General features: G+C 38.3%; 1 protein-coding gene across 2 annotated transcripts in view; it reads left to right on the forward strand.

Moving 5' to 3' along the window:
- The window catches only part of PDK1 (pyruvate dehydrogenase kinase 1), a 39,228-nt gene that overhangs the window by 5,058 nt on the left and 15,807 nt on the right, over positions 1 to 18,363 (forward strand). For both annotated transcript variants that reach the window (XM_066346702.1, XM_066346701.1), the window contains exons 3-8: positions 184 to 255; positions 2,660 to 2,844; positions 3,489 to 3,584; positions 5,673 to 5,750; positions 7,209 to 7,285; positions 9,012 to 9,110. In XM_066346702.1, the coding sequence (XP_066202799.1) occupies positions 184 to 255; positions 2,660 to 2,844; positions 3,489 to 3,584; positions 5,673 to 5,750; positions 7,209 to 7,285; positions 9,012 to 9,110 (607 nt within the window). The remainder of the gene's footprint in view (positions 1 to 183; positions 256 to 2,659; positions 2,845 to 3,488; positions 3,585 to 5,672; positions 5,751 to 7,208; positions 7,286 to 9,011; positions 9,111 to 18,363) is intronic.

Genomic DNA, 18,363 nt, shown 5'->3' on the forward strand with positions numbered 1-18,363 from the left:
CGTACTACTTTGAGCCAGGAACTTTGCTCAAATGTGATTGGGTGTGAAAATCCAAATTCATAATTTAGAGGACCATTCTAAATTAAAAATTAAGAAATGTTAAAAATACCTTTTGAGCATTTTCACAATTTTGAACTCTCGAAATGTAAAAGAACAGATTTGCCCTGTTGATTTGTATTTTAGGTATATCCAGAGTCTTCAGGAGCTTCTTGATTTTAAGGACAAAAGTGCTGAAGATGCTAAAACTATTTATGAGTAAGTATACTATTTTGAACATAATTTTTGTACCCTGTAAACATCATATAAAAATACAATGTACTGAACTTAAACCTGCTATTAAGTCACTTTAGAGAAATTGATTAATTTTTAGTTTCCTACTACACTAGAACACATGACAGTATATTTGTCTAAAGCTCCCTGGAGAGGCAAGGCAAGTAACAGATCAGTAAACTGTGCTGGGAATAAGAATTGCTTCTCGTCTGTTTGAACTCCAGTGTAAGAAAAGACACAGTTCAAGTGTGATGATCAGCAGGTAACTAGATGTAGCCTCTGTGACAGCTGGGTGAAAGCTGAGGACTTTAACCTGGAGAGTGCGTGCATCTGAAGGACAGCTACCCTCAGCTCCAGCTGGTCATCGCCCTGCGGAAACGCTGCTCATCATCTGAGTTTTTTGTGTTTAAATAAAAGCCACAGTCTAGGTTTTTAATGTAAAATCTTCCAATTTTGAATGGTAGGCAACTAACTAAAATTAAAAAAAATATACTGAAGGCCTAAAAAAACATGTCTGCGGATCTCTAGTTTATGACCTAGGGTCTATGAGATAATATAAATAATGTGACTACTTTAATAACCAACATATCAGAATTGATAATTCCCTCAGGCAGTTATCTGCTTAGTCAAATGAGTTTTGATCAAAAGCTGAAGACCACCTCTTTTGTTGTCCTCAGTTTTTTATACATTTTTGACTGTCTTTACAGGTGATGACAACACTTCATTTTTTTTTCTTTTTTTTTTTTTTTCATTTTTCTGAAGCTGGAAACAGGGAGAGACAGTCAGACAGACTCCCGCATGCGCCCGACCGGGATCCACCCGGCACGCCCACCATGGGGCGGCGCTCTGCCCACCAGGGGGCGATACTCTGCCCATCCTGGGCGTCGCCATATTGCGACCAGAGCCACTCTAGCGCCTGGGGCAGAGGCCGAGGAGCCATCCCCAGCGCCCGGGCCATCTTTGCTCCAATGGAGCCTTGGCTGCGGGAGGGGAAGAGAGAGACAGAGAGGAAAGCGCGGCGGAGGGGTGGAGAAGCAAATGGGCGCTTCTCCTGTGTGCCCTGGCCGGGAATCGAACCCGGGTCCTCCGCACGCTAGGCCGACGCTCTACCGCTGAGCCAACCGGCCAGGGCCTAACACTTCATTTTTTGAAACATAATTTTGGCCTGAAAAAGAACATGAGGATTTACTCTGTGCCTACGTATGGAGCACATTTTACATGAATTATATCATTTAATCTTTAAAGCAATTCAATTGAGATAATGCTATCTGCACAAAGAGGTTAAGTAATATAAGGTAGCATACAGGTCATACAGGTAGCAAATGGTAGGACCAGGATTTGGCTACATGTATGTAGTTTTATAAGAAAACATAATGTTACTTTTATGGTATCTGGATTATGTTATTGAACCTTCTAGAAAGTCATTCAGAGTAGTCAAGCAGAATAATGTTTTGTGTTTAAAAAACAGAAAGGTGAAATAAACTAATAAAGGGATGACTAGAAATGAGGTGTTTGTTGTTTTTGAGGGGTTTTATTATTTGTATTTTGGATTAACAGTTTAGTTTTAAAGCAGATTATAAACTAGGAATAATTTCAGAAATGTTTTGAGCAGTGAGAGCATCATTGGAATAAGTTAATAGTACTTAAGGTGATGGCTTTGAATGGCAAAGCGCTCATTTCAGTGTGCATTCTGACGGATATGTAACAAATTGGGTGTTGTTATTTCATAATTAAGACTTCTCTTTTAGGTCTTTAAATCACCCATGCAAGAATGTCTTCTAAATGACAGAAGTAGGAAGGTCAGATGATTTTAAAATTTTTCTTTTTACCTAATGCGGTTGACTTTTCCTCTCCTATTTTTAAACTTACAGGATGAACGAAAGTAGAATTCTTTCTTATTTTTCTGTTCTACATGGTTCTTTTTCTCTTTGAACTCTAGGGAATAGTTCCAAAGCAGACGGGCTTTATTGACTCATTTATCTTCTTTCCTTACAGAGCATGTGTTCCTTAGAAGCAAGTGCTCTGTCTTCTCTTATGCTGAATGTCCCTAGAATACCACCCTTATAGTGAGTGCTCAGATGATCTTAGTTGACAGCAGTTAAAGAAAACCATAAATAACATTTTTAGGATTCAGTTTTGTTGCAGCCTTACTTTTAAGACTTCCAGGAAAATAAATTTCAAAAGTTTTATTTTGGAGGATTATATACCTTCACAAATTTAGTATATTTTATGATCTGAAATATATTTACATAAGTGTAGGAAAACGTGCACCGAGTCTCCCTTTGCTGAATTAAGGATTTCTTGCCTAGTGTAGTTGGCTAAACGTAGATTTTAGTATTAAATTCACTTGTCAGAATATTTGGCTGTTTTGAGAGACAGGTTTGTTTAGCTTTACAGATACCGTGATACGGATCAGGAACCGACACAATGACGTTATTCCCACGATGGCTCAGGGTGTGATTGAATACAAGGAGAGCTTCGGGGTGGATCCTGTCACCAGCCAGAATGTTCAGTACTTTTTGGATCGCTTCTTCATGAGTCGAATTTCAATTAGAATGTTACTCAATCAGCACTGTAAGTGTCTGGAAGTCAAGAAAAGAAACTAAATAAAATGTGTTGGTATATTTTAAATTTATTTAGAAAACTTCCCTTTCAGGAGAATGTTTAATTTTACTTTTTTTGAATATTAAGAAAAGTAAATAGATTGCCATACAAAGGAGGTGTTTTGTTGTTTTTTTTTGTTTGTTTTTTACAGAGACAGAGAGAGTCAGAGAGAGGGATAGATAGGGACAGACAGGAACGAGAGAGATGAGAAACATCAATCATTAGTTTTTCGTTGCGACACCTTAGTTTTTCATTGATTGCTTTCTCATATGTGCCTTGACCGTGGGCCTTCAGCAGACTGAGTAACTTCTTGCTCGAGCCAGCGACTTTGGGTCCAAGCTGGTGAGCTTTTGCTCAAACCAGATGAGCCTGCGCTCAAGCTGGCGACCTCGGGGTCTCAAACCTGGGTCCTCTGCATCCCAGTCTGATGCTCTATCCACTGCACCACCACCTGGTCAGGCTGTTTTTATTGAATATAAAATACTGTGTTTATGTTTAAGAAGATGTTTGTTCTATTGTTTGGTTCCAATTAGAGAAGTAGTTTTCAAATCTAGAAAAGGGCATTGGATAGTTTTGCTTATTTTGTTTGTCTTTGATATTTTATTTCTCGATAGCTTTATTGTTTGGTGGTAAAGACAAAGGTAGCACATCTCATCGAAAACATATCGGAAGCATAAACCCAAACTGCAATGTAGTTGAAGTTATACAAGGTAAATACTTACATTTTTCCTTTATGAAAGGAGGCAGAAATCAAAGTTGTTGAGTGTTAGTTCTTACTATTTAAACAAGTATTTATGTCATGAGGTAAAAATGTTAAGAGTAAATATGGGGGTTTGCAAATAACTTTGTAATGTTAATGTTACCGAATGCAGGTTCGACCGCCTGCCACAACACATAAAGCCAATGTTCTGACACAGGCACTGGTGCAAAGGAAAAAGATTTATTCAAGTGCCAGTCACCTGAGAAGATGGGGGACTCCTGTCCTCAAAAACCCATCTTAACAGCTCAGACGCCTTGGCAAGATTATGACTGCTCACAAAAATTAGGGGATCAGGGAATGTGCAGACACTCCAGTACTTTCAGCCTTTTGTACAGTGCATTTTCACCAATGAAATAAAAGTTAGTTTTGTAACTCATTTGCATAATCAAACAATTTTCTTTGACTTGTCGTTTGCTTTTCTTTCTTTTTTTTTTTTTTTTTTTTTTTTTTCTGAAGCTGGAAATGGGGAGAGACATTCAGACAGACTCCCGCATGCGCCCGACCGGGATCCACCCGGCATGCCCACCAGGGGGCAATGCTCGGCCCATCTGGGGCATTGCTCCATTGCAACTGGAGCCATTTTAGTACCTGAGGCGGAGGCCATGGAGCCGTCCTCAGTGCCCAGGCCAACTCTGCTCCAGTGGAACCCTGGCTGCAGGAGGGGAAGAGAGAGAGAGAGAAAGGAGAGGGGGAAGGGTGGAGAAGCAGATGGGTGCCTCTCCTGTGTGCCCTTGCTGGGAATCGAACCTGGGACTTCCACATGCTGGGCTAACGCTCTACCACTGAGCCAACCGGCCAGGGCCAGAGTCATTGTTTTCTGAAACTGGTGTCTCCACATTCCTGTAGTCAGGTTATCCTCTTGGCCTAAAAATCGAAATTGTAAGCCTTGGTGTGGTAGAAGAGAGGGGAGGGGGCTGAGAGTTCATTCTTCTTGCTCTGATGCTGAGTCTTGATGTGTATCAGCCAGATGTCTGTGATTCATTACTGGTTATAAAGTTCCTTATTCTGGGAGGGGAACAGGCCATTGAACTGTAATGAGAACTCAGCCAGAGGTGAAAATATAACATTGATTGTATACTTTTTATTTGTTACAGAATACATAACTTTGATTACTAGATTGGTAATAAATCATAGTTACAGTAAGAGTAACAAGCTGGGTTCAATATTTACTAAGGTTAACATTAGTAAATTTACAGAAATTCTTTTATAAGCTTATTTTATTAGTATATTCTTACTTAATTCTATTCTATGGCTAGACTAATATAAGTAGTATAGCATATTCATTCCCCATTACATTAATTGTGCCTTATGTATAAGATGAATGTGTGTTGATACAATGCTTTGTTAGGCAAAGTATGGAGATACTATAAAAGTATCTCTTTTACTTCAAAAATTTTAAGCCTCCCTAACCCTTTTTCTACTTCCCTAATCTAGGAGCCATACTTCATAATAGTTTGGTTTGTATCTTTTCATACTTGCTTCTGTTTATACCAGATATGCTCATACATATACATGACTGTTGGTCTTACATTGTTTTTAGAAAATGTGTATTTTTTTCTATGTATTGATAGACATTGTACCATGTTCAGTACATATGAATATACCCCCATTTTTGAATGGCTGTATGAATTTATCAGCATATATTAGTCTATCCTCCTTTTGATGCACATATAGTTTGTTTTCATTTTTTCTATTACCAAAAATACTGCTAATATTTTATAAAGGAAGATTCCTAGAATTAAAAACATATAAAGGACATTTAAAAATTTGATACCTCCCATAAGGTATAAAATAATGAATGAGAGTACTTATTTCCTAAATCTTCACCAAGTTAAATGTATCTTTTTGGTTTTCTTTTTCCTTTATGGCTATTAGGCTTTGTCATTCCATATTGTAAAACACCTTTCCCAAACTATGATTATTAAAGTATATTTTCTTCTAGAAAAAATTTTCAAATTTTGTCAGTGCTATTGCCATCTTATGCATGAAACGTATATTAATTTGTTTAATGCTCTTTTTTTGTTTTGATTCACACTAGATGGCTATGAAAATGCTAGGCGTCTATGTGATTTGTATTATATTAATTCTCCTGAACTAGAGCTTGAAGAACTAAATGGTAAGCCTGATGTTGTCTTTTCCTCAGTGATCAGCATTATGATTACCTGAGAAGGAATGATAAGAATAATTTAGATTTGTTTTAATATAAAAGGACTTTGTATCAACTTCTTTATTGCCTATGAAAGGTGAGGGAGAGCAATCAGTTAAAAAATATTTGTGTGTATGTGTGTGTGTAGTTAATGTAGTTGGATTCTTTCTGAAGGACATGTTGGCCTTTTTGTCCCCATTTTTCTAAATTGATAATGTTGATTCTTTGCTTATCTTTGGTTGTCTGATTAGAAAAAAAAATTTTTTAAGTGATTCCAAAAAAAATACATTTTTTTTTACATTTGACTTTTATATGCACTTCAATAATGTAAGGTTTACCCTTGAAGATTTTAATTTCCTGAATTGTAAATCATTTTTTACTGTTGAGAAAGTAAAAGGACTGTAGGTGTAAAAGAAGAAAGGAAAACACATATTTATTTGAGAATCTCTTTACCTCTGATGGTTTTCTGTTTTTTGGACAAAAAAAAGTTTAGATTCCTTGGAAGGAGATTTATAAGTCTCACTGTTATTCCTAGAGGTAGGATAGTTTAGAAGGGGGAAAAACATTTTCTGAGTCATCATGGCCCTTGAAGAAGAATAAAATTAAACAGGCTTTTACTAAGTTGTGTTCTGGACAGCAATGGAGGACGCTACCCAGTTGAAAGTAGAATAGCATGGTGTTTTTCTAAATCCATTTTTGTGCTTTTGGTTCATTCATGGTACCATTCAGTAAATAAGAGTCACAGTGTATATGTGATAGTTTGGGAACCTGAACTACTCTGGGCAGTTTCCAGATGTCCCATCCATATCTCCAAGGAATATTTTATTCAGAGGGGAATCTAATTTTTTTGGCAGCTTTAAAATCCTAGGGTAATATCAGTCTTATTCCTATGCTCTGCTGTCCTTACACACCATCTGGCCTCAGGCCCACCTGGATGCTTTTTAAATGGTTGAATGTAAAATGATTATCGCTTGATAAATTGATACTAGCTTATTTTTTTCTTCAGATCTATATCCATGGAAATGCCTGAAATAAAACAGAAAACCTTCCATCAGGGTGAAACATTTTTAAAAAATGGCTCTAAAAAAAAAGAATATGTTTATGTGAGTTGGAGTAAGACTACTTTTTGAAGAGTAAAATTTAGACCTTAAGGTTGAGTGTCCTTTAGAAAGACTCACTGTCCTAGAGAAGAACGGAAAGGTGGGTTGGGTAAATTGTTATGTAGGACTCATTGTCATGGTCAGGTGTTAATCTAGGTGAGCATGGGGTTCAAACACTAAGACGATGAAGAACTGGTGTGGCACTTCTCCCTTAAATGATACTGTCCTCCACAGTAAATGTTTTCTTTTCATCACTACACAATATATTGTTTAAAATGCTTTAAGCACATCTCTCTGTACTTTTATATTTTTCTCTTCTACTCTGTAGCAAAATCACCAGGACAGCCAATACAAGTGGTTTATGTACCATCTCATCTCTATCACATGGTGTTTGAACTTTTCAAGGTTTGTAAAACAGTATTACATAACCTTTCTAAGTCCTTTCCTGAGGTTAGGAATCTGCTCTGAAAGTAAAATGCTCTACTGGGTTTTCCTCAGTTTCATTAAAAGATGTCATGCTCAAAGTCATGTCACGTTCCTGGAGATCATGATGCCTTTTGTCAGTACTGATGGGCACCTCAGTGTGGTGGTAAGCTCAGACTTGGGAGGCTGAAAGACCTGGGTTTGAATTCCAGTTCTGGCACTTAATTATGTGTGTGACCTTGGCTAAGTTGCTCAACCTTTTTGAGCCTCAATTTCCTCTTCTGGGAAACAAGGGTAATACTATCCAGGTTATTGTGAAGATTGGGGATAATATACTAAATGTCCAATACAATGTCAGCACATTATAGGTGCTCAATAAAGTTGTAATTTTACAAAACAAAATATTAAGAAGAATGATTCTTAACTTTCTGCCCTTAAAGGACCAGAGTCCTACTGTTGTATGCTTTTTTATTTTATTGAGAAAGTAATTTATATTGACTTACAGGGCTCCTGATGTTATATTTTCTTTTTACAACAAAGTTTGAAAACTAAAAATTATGATAGTAATGTTGACAATACTTTTTTCTTCCAGGAACACTTGCTGGTAGGTAGGAAAGTGGGTGATGAGGTGTAGTACAGGTTCCTGTGGCTGAGACAAGCCTGTAGTCTCTCTTTCTTTAGTTACCTTGTCTTCAGCCAACAGCAAATAGAAGAGAGAAGAGATAATGAAGAAGAAAAAGATACTGAAATAGAAAAACTGACTGAATAATGACTTAGAACAGAAAGAGTTCCAGAATGTTCTTTGTTCTAAGACAGCAATAACGTATATCCTTCCCAAAAATCAGTCAAAGTGATTAAATAAATAATTGACATTTAAAGGATTAAAATTAATTTTTTTCCTTGAAATTTCAGTCAAAGATCTTATTCCCCACGATACTTAATAAAAGAAATACTACCATATTGTATGAGATTTTATGTAATGTCAGTAATAATGGCTTCCATATGGAACCTAATCTTAAATGGCCTTTGGTAGAGATGATAGACTCTTCTCGGGAATACTCAGTCCTTATTGGTGGGCCAGGATTACACTTACTTCCAAATTTGGTCCTGTCATTTGCATTTTTTACTTTATCTAGTTTTATCAATTTGTATTCCAGTGCTTATGATATGTTGGCAGTGTGTACCCTGTATCCTTTAGAAACTGATCAAACCTTTTTTACAGTGTCAGTATTAGTTTCAAACTAGTGGTAAATTGGATTAGTATCTACATCATAAAAAGACCATTGCTGTTAATACTCTATGAAAAAAAATTTTTTAAGGCAATTTATAACAAAATGGTTCTTAAAAAAAAAGATGAAACTGTTTTCAGAAGTAAGGCTTGTCTTCTATTAAATTGTAAAAGCATTTGGATAGAATTTTCTGCTTTAATGTAAACAAGTTAAAAGTGTTGAGACATCTGGTTTTGCAAAATATACAGAATTTAGTTAGAATCTTTAAATCAAATATCTCGTAAATCCTCTAAAACTGATTTAATATATTTTTTAAAAAGTAATTCTTTAAATATGGTTATAAGAATTATGATTCTTTGGCCTATTTCCATCAAATTAAAAAATTTTAATTTAAAGTAGGGCATATATAGTTGGAAATTATAATTAGTTTCTGTCTTATTTTCAAGTTGTAGTTTTCATGTAAACCTAATGTGTTTCAGAATGCAATGAGAGCGACCATGGAACACCATGCCGACAGAGGTGTTTATCCACCTGTTCAAGTCCATGTCACGCTGGGCAATGAGGATTTGACTGTGAAGGTAAATGCTTTTTTTTTTTTTTTTTAATTGATGTACAGGCAGGCACATAATTTTTAGAAGACACAATTTTTTAGGAGAAAGAAATCCTATCTCCCTAATAGTTGATAAGCACATTGCTTCATTTATCTGGCAGATTGTGGAATTATCCCTTAAGTCTGTTTCTATTCTGTCCCTAATTCAGATGTTAAAGTAAATCCTGGAGACAGTTTAGCAGTGATCATGAATATTCACTTTGATACCCACTTCGATAAATAAAATCTAAAATATTTGGGTATTTGCCATATTATGTAAGTAGTACATAATTTTTCATTTTAAACAATGTTTTTCAGTCTACTATTTTGATTATTCCATTTGATTTTCATAATGAATCTTAAGGAGTATAGGTAACTTTATTTTCAGTTTTACAGATAACAGACTAAGACTGATTAGGTCATGATTACCCAGTGAATAAATGACACAGGACATAAAGTCAGGGCCTCTGACCCCAGTGTGCCAGGCCTTTGATGCTGCTCTTTTTTTTTTTTTTAATTTTTTATTTCTTGACATGAGAGAGAGAGAGAAACATCCATCTGTTTCTCTATGTGTCCTGACCAGGATCAAACCGGCAACTTCTGCATACCCGGAAGATGCTCTACAATGCTCTAACCAACCAAACTGTCTGGCCAGGGCAAATGCTGCTTCTTTTTTTTAAGATTTCACTTATTGATTTTTAATGAGGGGGGAGAGAGAGAGGGAAGAGGAATGGGAAGCATCAACTTGTAGTTCCTTCTTGTATGTGCCTTAACTAGGCAAGCCTGGGGTTTCAAACTGGTGACCTCAGCATTCCAGGTTGATGCTTAAACCACCGCACCACCACAGGTCAGGCTGTTGCTCCTTTCTAAATAATCATTTAAGCCTGACCTGTGGTGGTTGGTGCAGTGGAGATTGAGATGATCATCTGGTTTTTGTTTTTCATTCTGTCACTGGTATATTACATTGACTAATTGATTTTTTTTCCTTTTTTTGTCTTTAGTTAATTTTTATTAGTTTTAGTGGGGTGACATTAATCAATCAGGGTACATAGGTTCAGAGAAAACATCTCCAGGTTTATTTTGACATTTTATTATGTTGCATACCCATCTCCAGGTTTATTTTGACATTTGATTACGTTGCATACCCATCACCCAGAGTCATATAGTCTTCCGTCACCTTCTATCTGGTTTTCTTTGTGCCCTTCCTCTCCCCCCAACCCTTGCCTTCCCCTCCCCTCCCCCGGTAACCACCACACTCTTGTCCATGTCCCTGAGTCTCATTGTTATGTTCCACCTATGTATAGAATCATATAGTTCTTAGTTTTTTCTGATTTACTTATTTCAATCAGTATAATGTTATCAAGGTCCATCCATGTTGTTGTAAATGATTCGATGTCATCATTTCTTATGGCTGAGTAGTATTCCATAGTGTGTGTCTGTGTGTGTGTGTATATCACATCTTCTTTATCTGTTCATCTATTGAAGGGCTTTTTGGTTGTTTCCATGTTTTGGCCACTGTGAACAGTGCTGCAGTGAACATGGGGCTGCATGTGTCTTTACGTACCAGTGTTTTTGAGTTACGGGGGTATATTCCCAGTAGAGGGATTGCTGGGTCATATGATAGTCCTATTTTTAATTTTTTGAGGAACCACCATACTTTCTTCCATAACGGTTGTACTACTTTACATTCCCACTAACAGTGGATGAGGGTTTGTTTTTCTCCACAGCCTCTCCAATACTTATTACCTGTCTTGTTGATAATAGCTAATCTAACAGGTGTGAGGTGGAATCTCATTGCAGTTTTGATTTGCATTTCTCTAGTAGCTAATGAAGATGAGCAACTTTTCATATATCTGTTGGCCATTTGTATTTCTTCCTGGGAGAAGTGTCTGTTCATGTCCTCTTCCCATTTTTTTATTGGATTGTTTGCTTGTTTGTTGTTGAGTTTTATGATCCTGTACATCGAAAATCCCAAAGACTCCACAAAAAAACTACTAGAAACAATAAACTAATACAGTAAGGTCACAGGATACAAAATTAATATACAAAAATCCATTGCCTTCCTATATGCCAACAATGAAACATCAGAAAACGAACTCAAAAAAACAATCCCCTTCATGGTTGCAACAAAAAAAATAAAATACCTAGTAATAAACATAACAGAATGTAAAGGACCTATATAATGAAAACTACAAAGCATTGTTAAGGGAAATCGAAAAAGATATAATGAAATGGAAAAATATTTTTTGTTCTTGGATAGGAAGAATAAATATAGTCAAAATGACTATATTACCCAAAGCGATATACAAATTTAATGCAATTCCCATCAAAATTCCAATGTCATTTTTTAAAGAAATGGAACAAAAAATCATTAGGTTTATATGGAACTATAAAAAACCCCGTATAGCCAGAGCAATCCTAAGGAAAAAGAATGAAGCTGGGGCATTACAATACCTGAATTTAAATTATATTATAGAGCCATGATAATCAAAACAGCATGGTATTGGCAGAAAAACAGACACTCAGACCAATGGAACAGAGTAGAAAGCCCAGAAATAAAACCACATGTATATGGTCAAATAATTTTTGATAAAGGGGCCAAAAAACAATGGAGAAAAGAAAGCCTCTTCAACAAATGGTGCTGGGAAAACCACATGTAAAAGAATGAAAGTCAACTACAATTTGTCCCCTTGTACTAAAATTAATTCAAAATGGATCAGAGACCTAAATATAAGACCCAAAACAATAAATTACATAGAAGAAAACAGGTACTAAATTCATGGACCATGGTTACAAAGAGCACTTTATGAATTTGACTCCAAAGGCAAGGGAAGTGAAGGCAAAGATAAATGAATGGGACCACATCAGACTAAGAAGCTTTTGCACAGCAAGAGAAACTGACAACAAAACAAACAGACAGCTAACTAAATGGGAGATGATATTTTCAAACAACAGGACAGATAAGGGCCTGATATCCAAAATTTTTCTTTTTTGGGGGTGGACTTTATTTTCCAGGCAAGAATGCAGCAGACAATGTAAGGGCAATCAAACTGAGCTGTCGGTGAGGTGACTCTCGTCCGGAAGAGGGTTGAGGCAACCTCAGTTCTGGGTGGTCTAGGTTTAGGTCTAAGAAGGTATACATGGTGTCGTCATGGTGCTGGAGATTATAGTAGGTGGTGGTGTTTAATGGCTCAGGAGGAGGGGCGGCTTGTGCAGGCATTTTTGGTGGACTGTGCTTCTTGGAATTCTGTGGCAATTCCCTGTCACTCATTTCTGATTCTGCAGAGAGAGAAGCTGTAGGAGTAAGTCCTCAAAACACTCGTCCTTCTGGAAGCATAGTCAGCAACCTGGCTTGTCCTTACTGGAGCAAAAGTAGGCCGCCATTGCAGTGGCTTGGAGGCAGGCGGGGCCACATTGATTTTTGTATGTTGAACCAAATTTGCATTTTTGGGATTTCTCACTTTTTAGTTTTTTGTTTTTGTTTGTTTATTAAAGATTTTGCATTGATATTCATAAGGGGTATTTATTGCTTTGTTTATTTTCTTGTGATGTCTTTTCTGGTTTTGGTGTCATGGTAATACTAGCCTTCTGGAATGCATTGGGAAGTGTTCTCTCCTTTTCTATATTTTAGAAGTTCGTGGAGGATTGCTGTTGATTCTTTTTTGAATATTTGGTAGAATCCACCAGAGAAGTCATCTGGGCCTGACCTGCTTATTGTGAAAAGATTTTTGATTACTAGATAGTTTAGTCTCTTCATTTATTGTTAAGTCTATTCAGATTTTCTGTTTCTTACTGAGTCAGTTTCTGTAGTTTGTCTTAGAATTTGTTCATTTCACCTATCAAATTTATTGGTGTACAATTGTTCGTAGTATTCCCTTGCAATCTCTATTATTTTTGTAAGACTGTCCCTAGTTTCAGGCCATGTCCGGTTGGCTCAGTGATAGTGTTGGCCCAATGTGTGGATGTCTGTCTGGGGTTTGATTCCTGGTCAGGGCACACAGGAGAAGCAACCATCTGCTTACCCACCCTATCCCCTTCTCCTTCTCTCTCTCTCTTTCTCTATCTCTCTTTCTCGCTTACCTCCTGTAGCTTTGGCTTAGTTGGTTCAAGCACATCAGCCCAGGCACTGAGGATGGCTCCATGGAGCCTCTGCCTCAGGCCTAAAAATACCTCGGTTGCGAGCATGGCCCCAGATGAGCAGAATGTTGGCCCCAGCAGGGGTTGCTGGAGTCAGGGCGTGTACGGGAGCCTATCTCTCCTCCTCTCACTTGAAGAAGAAAAAAAATGTCTCTAGTTTCTTTCCTGATTTTATTTATTTGAGTCTTTCTCTCTCTCTCTCTCTCTCTCTCTCTCTCTCTCTCTCTCTCTCTATTTATTTATTTTTTTGGTCAGTCTAGCTAAAAGATGTCAATTTTGTTAATCTTTTCAAAAAACCAACTCTTTGTTTCTTGGTTTTTCTCCATTGTTTTTTGTTTGTTTGTTTTACAGAGACAGAGAGAAAGTCAGAGAGAGGGATAGACAGGGACAGACCGACAGGAACGGAGAGATGAGAAGCATCAATCATTAGTTTTTCGTTGCGCATTGCAATGCCTTAATTGTTCATTGATTGCTTTCTCATATGTCATACCTGCCTTGACCGCGGGCCTTCAGAAGACCGAGTAACCCCTTGCTGGAGCCAGCGACCTTGGGCTCAAGCTGGTGAGCTTTTGCCCTCGCTCAAGCTGGCAACCTCAGGGTCTTGAACCTGGGTCCTCCGCATCCCAGTCCGACGCTCTATCCACTGTGCCACCGCCCGGTCAGGCTCCATTGTTTTTCAATCCTTTAATTCATTAATTTCCACAGTAATCTTTATTATTTCCTTCCTTTTGCTTGCATTGAAGTTAGTTCTTTTTTTAGTTTCTTGATGGAAGTTTAGGTTATAGATTTGATACATTTGACATCTAAAAATTTCTCTCCAGGCACTGCTTTCTTTGTTCCCGTGTTTTTTATGTTGTGTTTTCATTTTCATTTATTTCAAAGTATTTCTTAATTTTCCTTGTGATTTCTTCTTTGACCCATTGGATATTTAGGTGTGCTGCTTAATTTGCATATACTTATTAATTTCCCACATGTTGTTCTCTTCTTGATTTCTAATTTTATTCCATTGTAGCCAGAAATACAGTTTGTATGATTTTAATCCTTTTACATTTATTGAGACTTGCTTTATGGCTCAACATATGGCCTATCCTGGAGAACATTCCATGTGTACTTGAGAAAAATGTGTATTCTTCTGTCCAGGCATGGAGCATTCTATAGATAGCTGTTAGGTCTTGTTGGTTTATAGTGTTGTTTAATTCTTCTATTTCCTGTTCTTCTATCTAGTTGTCGTACCCATTATTGAAAGTGGAGCATTGAAGTCACCGTTACTTTGTTTTGTTTTGTTTTTGTATTTTTCTGAAGCTGGAAACGGAGAGAGACAGTCAGACAGACTCCCGCATGCGCCCGACCGGGATCCACCCGGCACGCCCACCAGGGGCGACGCTCTGCCCACTGGGGTGATGCTCTGCCCCTCCGGGGCGTCGCTCTGCCACAACCAGAGCCACTCTAGCGCCTGGGGCAGAGGCCAAGGAGCCATCCCCAGCGCCCAGGCCATCTTTGCTCCAATGGAACCTTGGCTGCGGGAGGGAAAGAGAGAGACAGAGAGGAAGGGGCAGGGTGGAGAAGCAAATGGGTGCTTCTCCTATGTGCCCTGGCCGGGAATTGAACCCGGGTCCCCCTCACGCCAGGCCGACACTCTACCGCTGAGCCAACCGGCCAGGGCCGTAGTCACCGTTATTTTGAATCATCAATTTCTCCCTTTAATTTTGCTTTGTGTGTTTGGGAGCTCTGTTGTTAAATGTATATATCTTTATAATTTTATATCTTTTTGATATATTGACCTTTTATTACTGTAAAATGCCCTTTGTCTCTAACAACAACTTTTGTCTTAAAAATGTATTTTGTCTAGCCTGACCAGGCGGTAGCGCATTGGATAGAGTGTCAGACTGGGACGTGGAGGACCTGGGTTCGAGACCCCAAGGTCGCCAGCTTGAGTGCGGGCTCATCTGGTTTGAGCAAGGCTCACCAGCTTGAGCCCAAGGTCACTGGCTCGAGCAAGGGGTCGCTCGCTCTGCTGTAGCCTTCGATCAGGGCACATATGAGAAATCAATCAATGAACAACTAAGGTGCCTCAACGAAGAATTGATGCTTCTCATCTCTCTCCCTTCCTGTCTGTCCCTCTCTCAGACTCTCTCTGTCTCTGTTGCAAAAAAAAAAATGTATTTTGTCTAATAATAATATAACCATCCCAGCTCTCTTTTGGTTTCTGTTTTCATGGTATATCTTTTTTCAAGCTTTTATTATCATCCTATTTGTGTCTTTGAATCTGAAGTTTGTCTCAGATAGCATATAGTTAGATCGTGTTTTTTAAATCCATCTAGCCAGTGTCTAACTTTTCATTGGAATTACATTTAGTGTAATTAATATAGAATTTGTTTGTCATATGTAGCCTATATATCTTATGTCTTTTTGATTCTTTATTTCTTCATTACTGATGCATTTTTTGTTAAAATAATATTTATTTATTTATTTATTTTTGTATTTTTCTGAAGCTGGAAACGGGGAGAGACAGTCAGACACTGACTCCCGCATGCGCCCAACTGGGATCCACCCGGCACGCCCACCAGGGGGTTATGCTCTGCCCCTCCGGGGCGTCGCTCTGCTGACCAGAGCCACTCTAGTGCCTGAGTCAGAGGCCAAGGAGCCATCCCCAGCGCCCGGGCCATCTTTGCTCCAATGAAGCCTTGACTGCGGGAGGGGAAGAGAGAGACAGAGAGGAAGGGGGGTGGAGAAACAAATGGGCGCTTCTCTTATGTGCCCTGGCCGGGAATCGAACCCGGTCCCCCACACGCCAGGCCGACGTTCTACCACTGAGCCAACTGGCTAGCGCTAAAATAGTATTTTTTAATGTACCATTTTAATTTTATTTCTTTTGTTTCTTTGAGTTCTTTTCTTAGTGGTTGTCCTAGATTGCAAGTGACATCTTTATTTACACAGATCTAGTTCAGACTAATACCAACTTAATTTCAGTGGTATACAGGGTGGGGCAGAGTAGGTTTACAGTTCATATGGAAAATAATACAATAATAAATAATAGAAGAATAAACTGTTTTGTGTACTCACAACTGTAAACCTACTTTTGCTCAGCCCTGTGTACTTTGTTCTTACATAGCTCCTTTCCCTTCCCCTCCCCATCTTTTGTGCTGTTGTCATTAAACATACATCTTTATGTAGTGTTATGTCCAACAAGAAAATACACTGTACTGTCTTTTATATTTATCTATGTAGTTACTTTTCCTGGTGGTCTTTATTTCTTAGTGGATTTTATATACTGTCTAGTGTTTTCATTTCAGGCTGAAGGGTCCCCTTGAATATTTCTCGATAGGGCAGGTCTACCAATGGTGTACTCTCTAATTTTTGAAGGAGGATTTTGCTGGATATAGACATCTTGGTGTTAGTCTTTTATTTCTGCACTTTGAATATGTTAATCCTACTTAACCTTTAGGTTCTGCTAGTCCAGAACCTCAAGGTCAGTCAGAGGTGAAAGCTTAGGGCCCCTTTAGGTTATTCCTGAATGTGAGCATAGCCCTGGGAATGAACATGACCTTCTGGATTCTCAGGACATCTCTGAGCTTTTCTAAGCTGTAGACATCTAATTCCCTTGCTTTCTTTATTAAGCTTTTTTGGTTAGCCTATTGTTTGCCTTAATGGATCTGTACTGCTCAGGTGGCCCTCAAATTAATTTACCTCTTATTGTTTTTGACAAATGTTTCCGATGATGGGGAGTGGTTTTATGCAATACATTTTGCATTGGGAGTTCAGAGTTGGGTCAGAAAAATGTAGTGGCTGCCAGGTTGCTGATTTCATTTAGATTGCAAATTATTGATGGTGGTTGGAATGGCGCAAATTAAAACACCACAGATCTCGTTGTTTTTCCTGACAACATGTTCCCAAGATTGCTCTAAGACCTCAGTTAGTTTCCAGAGCTGAATAGAGTTGATGCTGACAATATTTGCGTTTTTCCTGGTGCTTTCATGGAGGAAAGACTTTAAAGCTCCTTTCTCCACTATCTTGCTGATGTCATTACTGCTATTCCTTTTGAGAAGACTTATGGTTATTCCAGTTCCCATTCCTTTTTATATGACCACTTTTAGTTGTGAGGTTTTATTTAACTGAAGCTTTTAAGATCTTTTTCTCAGCTCCGTTCTGAAATTTCATAATGATGTAACTAGGTGTGAGCCTTTTCTTACTCATTGTGCTGGGCCCTTTAGAATTAAAATTCTAGACTGATCTGTGGTGGCGCAGTGGATAAAGCGTTGGCCTGGAACACTGAGGTCACCGGTTCAAAACCCTGGGCTTGCCTGGTCAAGGCACATATGGGAGTTGATGCTTCCTGCTCCTCCCCCCTTCTCTCTCTCTCCTCCTCTCTAAAATGAATAAATAAAAATCTAAAAAAATAATTATTTCTACTGTTTCCTTGATACTTACTTCCCTACTATTTCACTTTCTGATAGTCACATTTGGAGGATGTTAAGCTTCGAGAAATGATCCTCTTTTTTTGTATCTTTTTCTCTTGTTTTTTTTTTTTTTTATCTGGTTAACTTTTTATTCTGTTTTATGAGATTTCCTTGACTTTATTTTTATTTATGTTTAAAATTTTTATTTATTGAGTTTAGCCAGAGAAGGAAGGGAGGAAGAAGGAAGGAGAGAGGGAGAAAGAGAGAAAGGGAGAAAGGGAGAGAGAGAGAGAGAAAGGGAGAGGGAGAGATAGACAGGAACATCAATCCATTCCTATATGTGCCCTGACTGTAGGTTAAACTGGCAACCTCCGTGCTTCAGGTCGATGCCCTAACCAATGCAGCTATCTAGCCAGGGCAAGATTTCCTTGGCTTTAAATCCCCAGTCCTTCTATTGATTTCTTTAGTTTCACTATTTTTTTTTTCAGCCAAAGAAAGAGAGGGCAGACAGGGACAGACAAGACGGGAGAGAGATGAGAAGCATCAAGTGATATTTGTGGCACTTTAGTTGTTCATTGATTGCTTTCTCATATGTGCCTTGACCAGGGGGGGCTCCAGTCAAGCCAGTGACACCTTGCTCAAGCCAGCTACCATGGGGTCATGTGTGTGATCCCACACTCAAGCCAGTACCCCATGCTCAAGCTGGTG

Source organism: Saccopteryx leptura, chromosome 7, assembly GCF_036850995.1.
Source record: "Saccopteryx leptura isolate mSacLep1 chromosome 7, mSacLep1_pri_phased_curated, whole genome shotgun sequence".
In the NCBI taxonomy this organism is placed as follows: domain Eukaryota; kingdom Metazoa; phylum Chordata; class Mammalia; order Chiroptera; family Emballonuridae; genus Saccopteryx; species Saccopteryx leptura.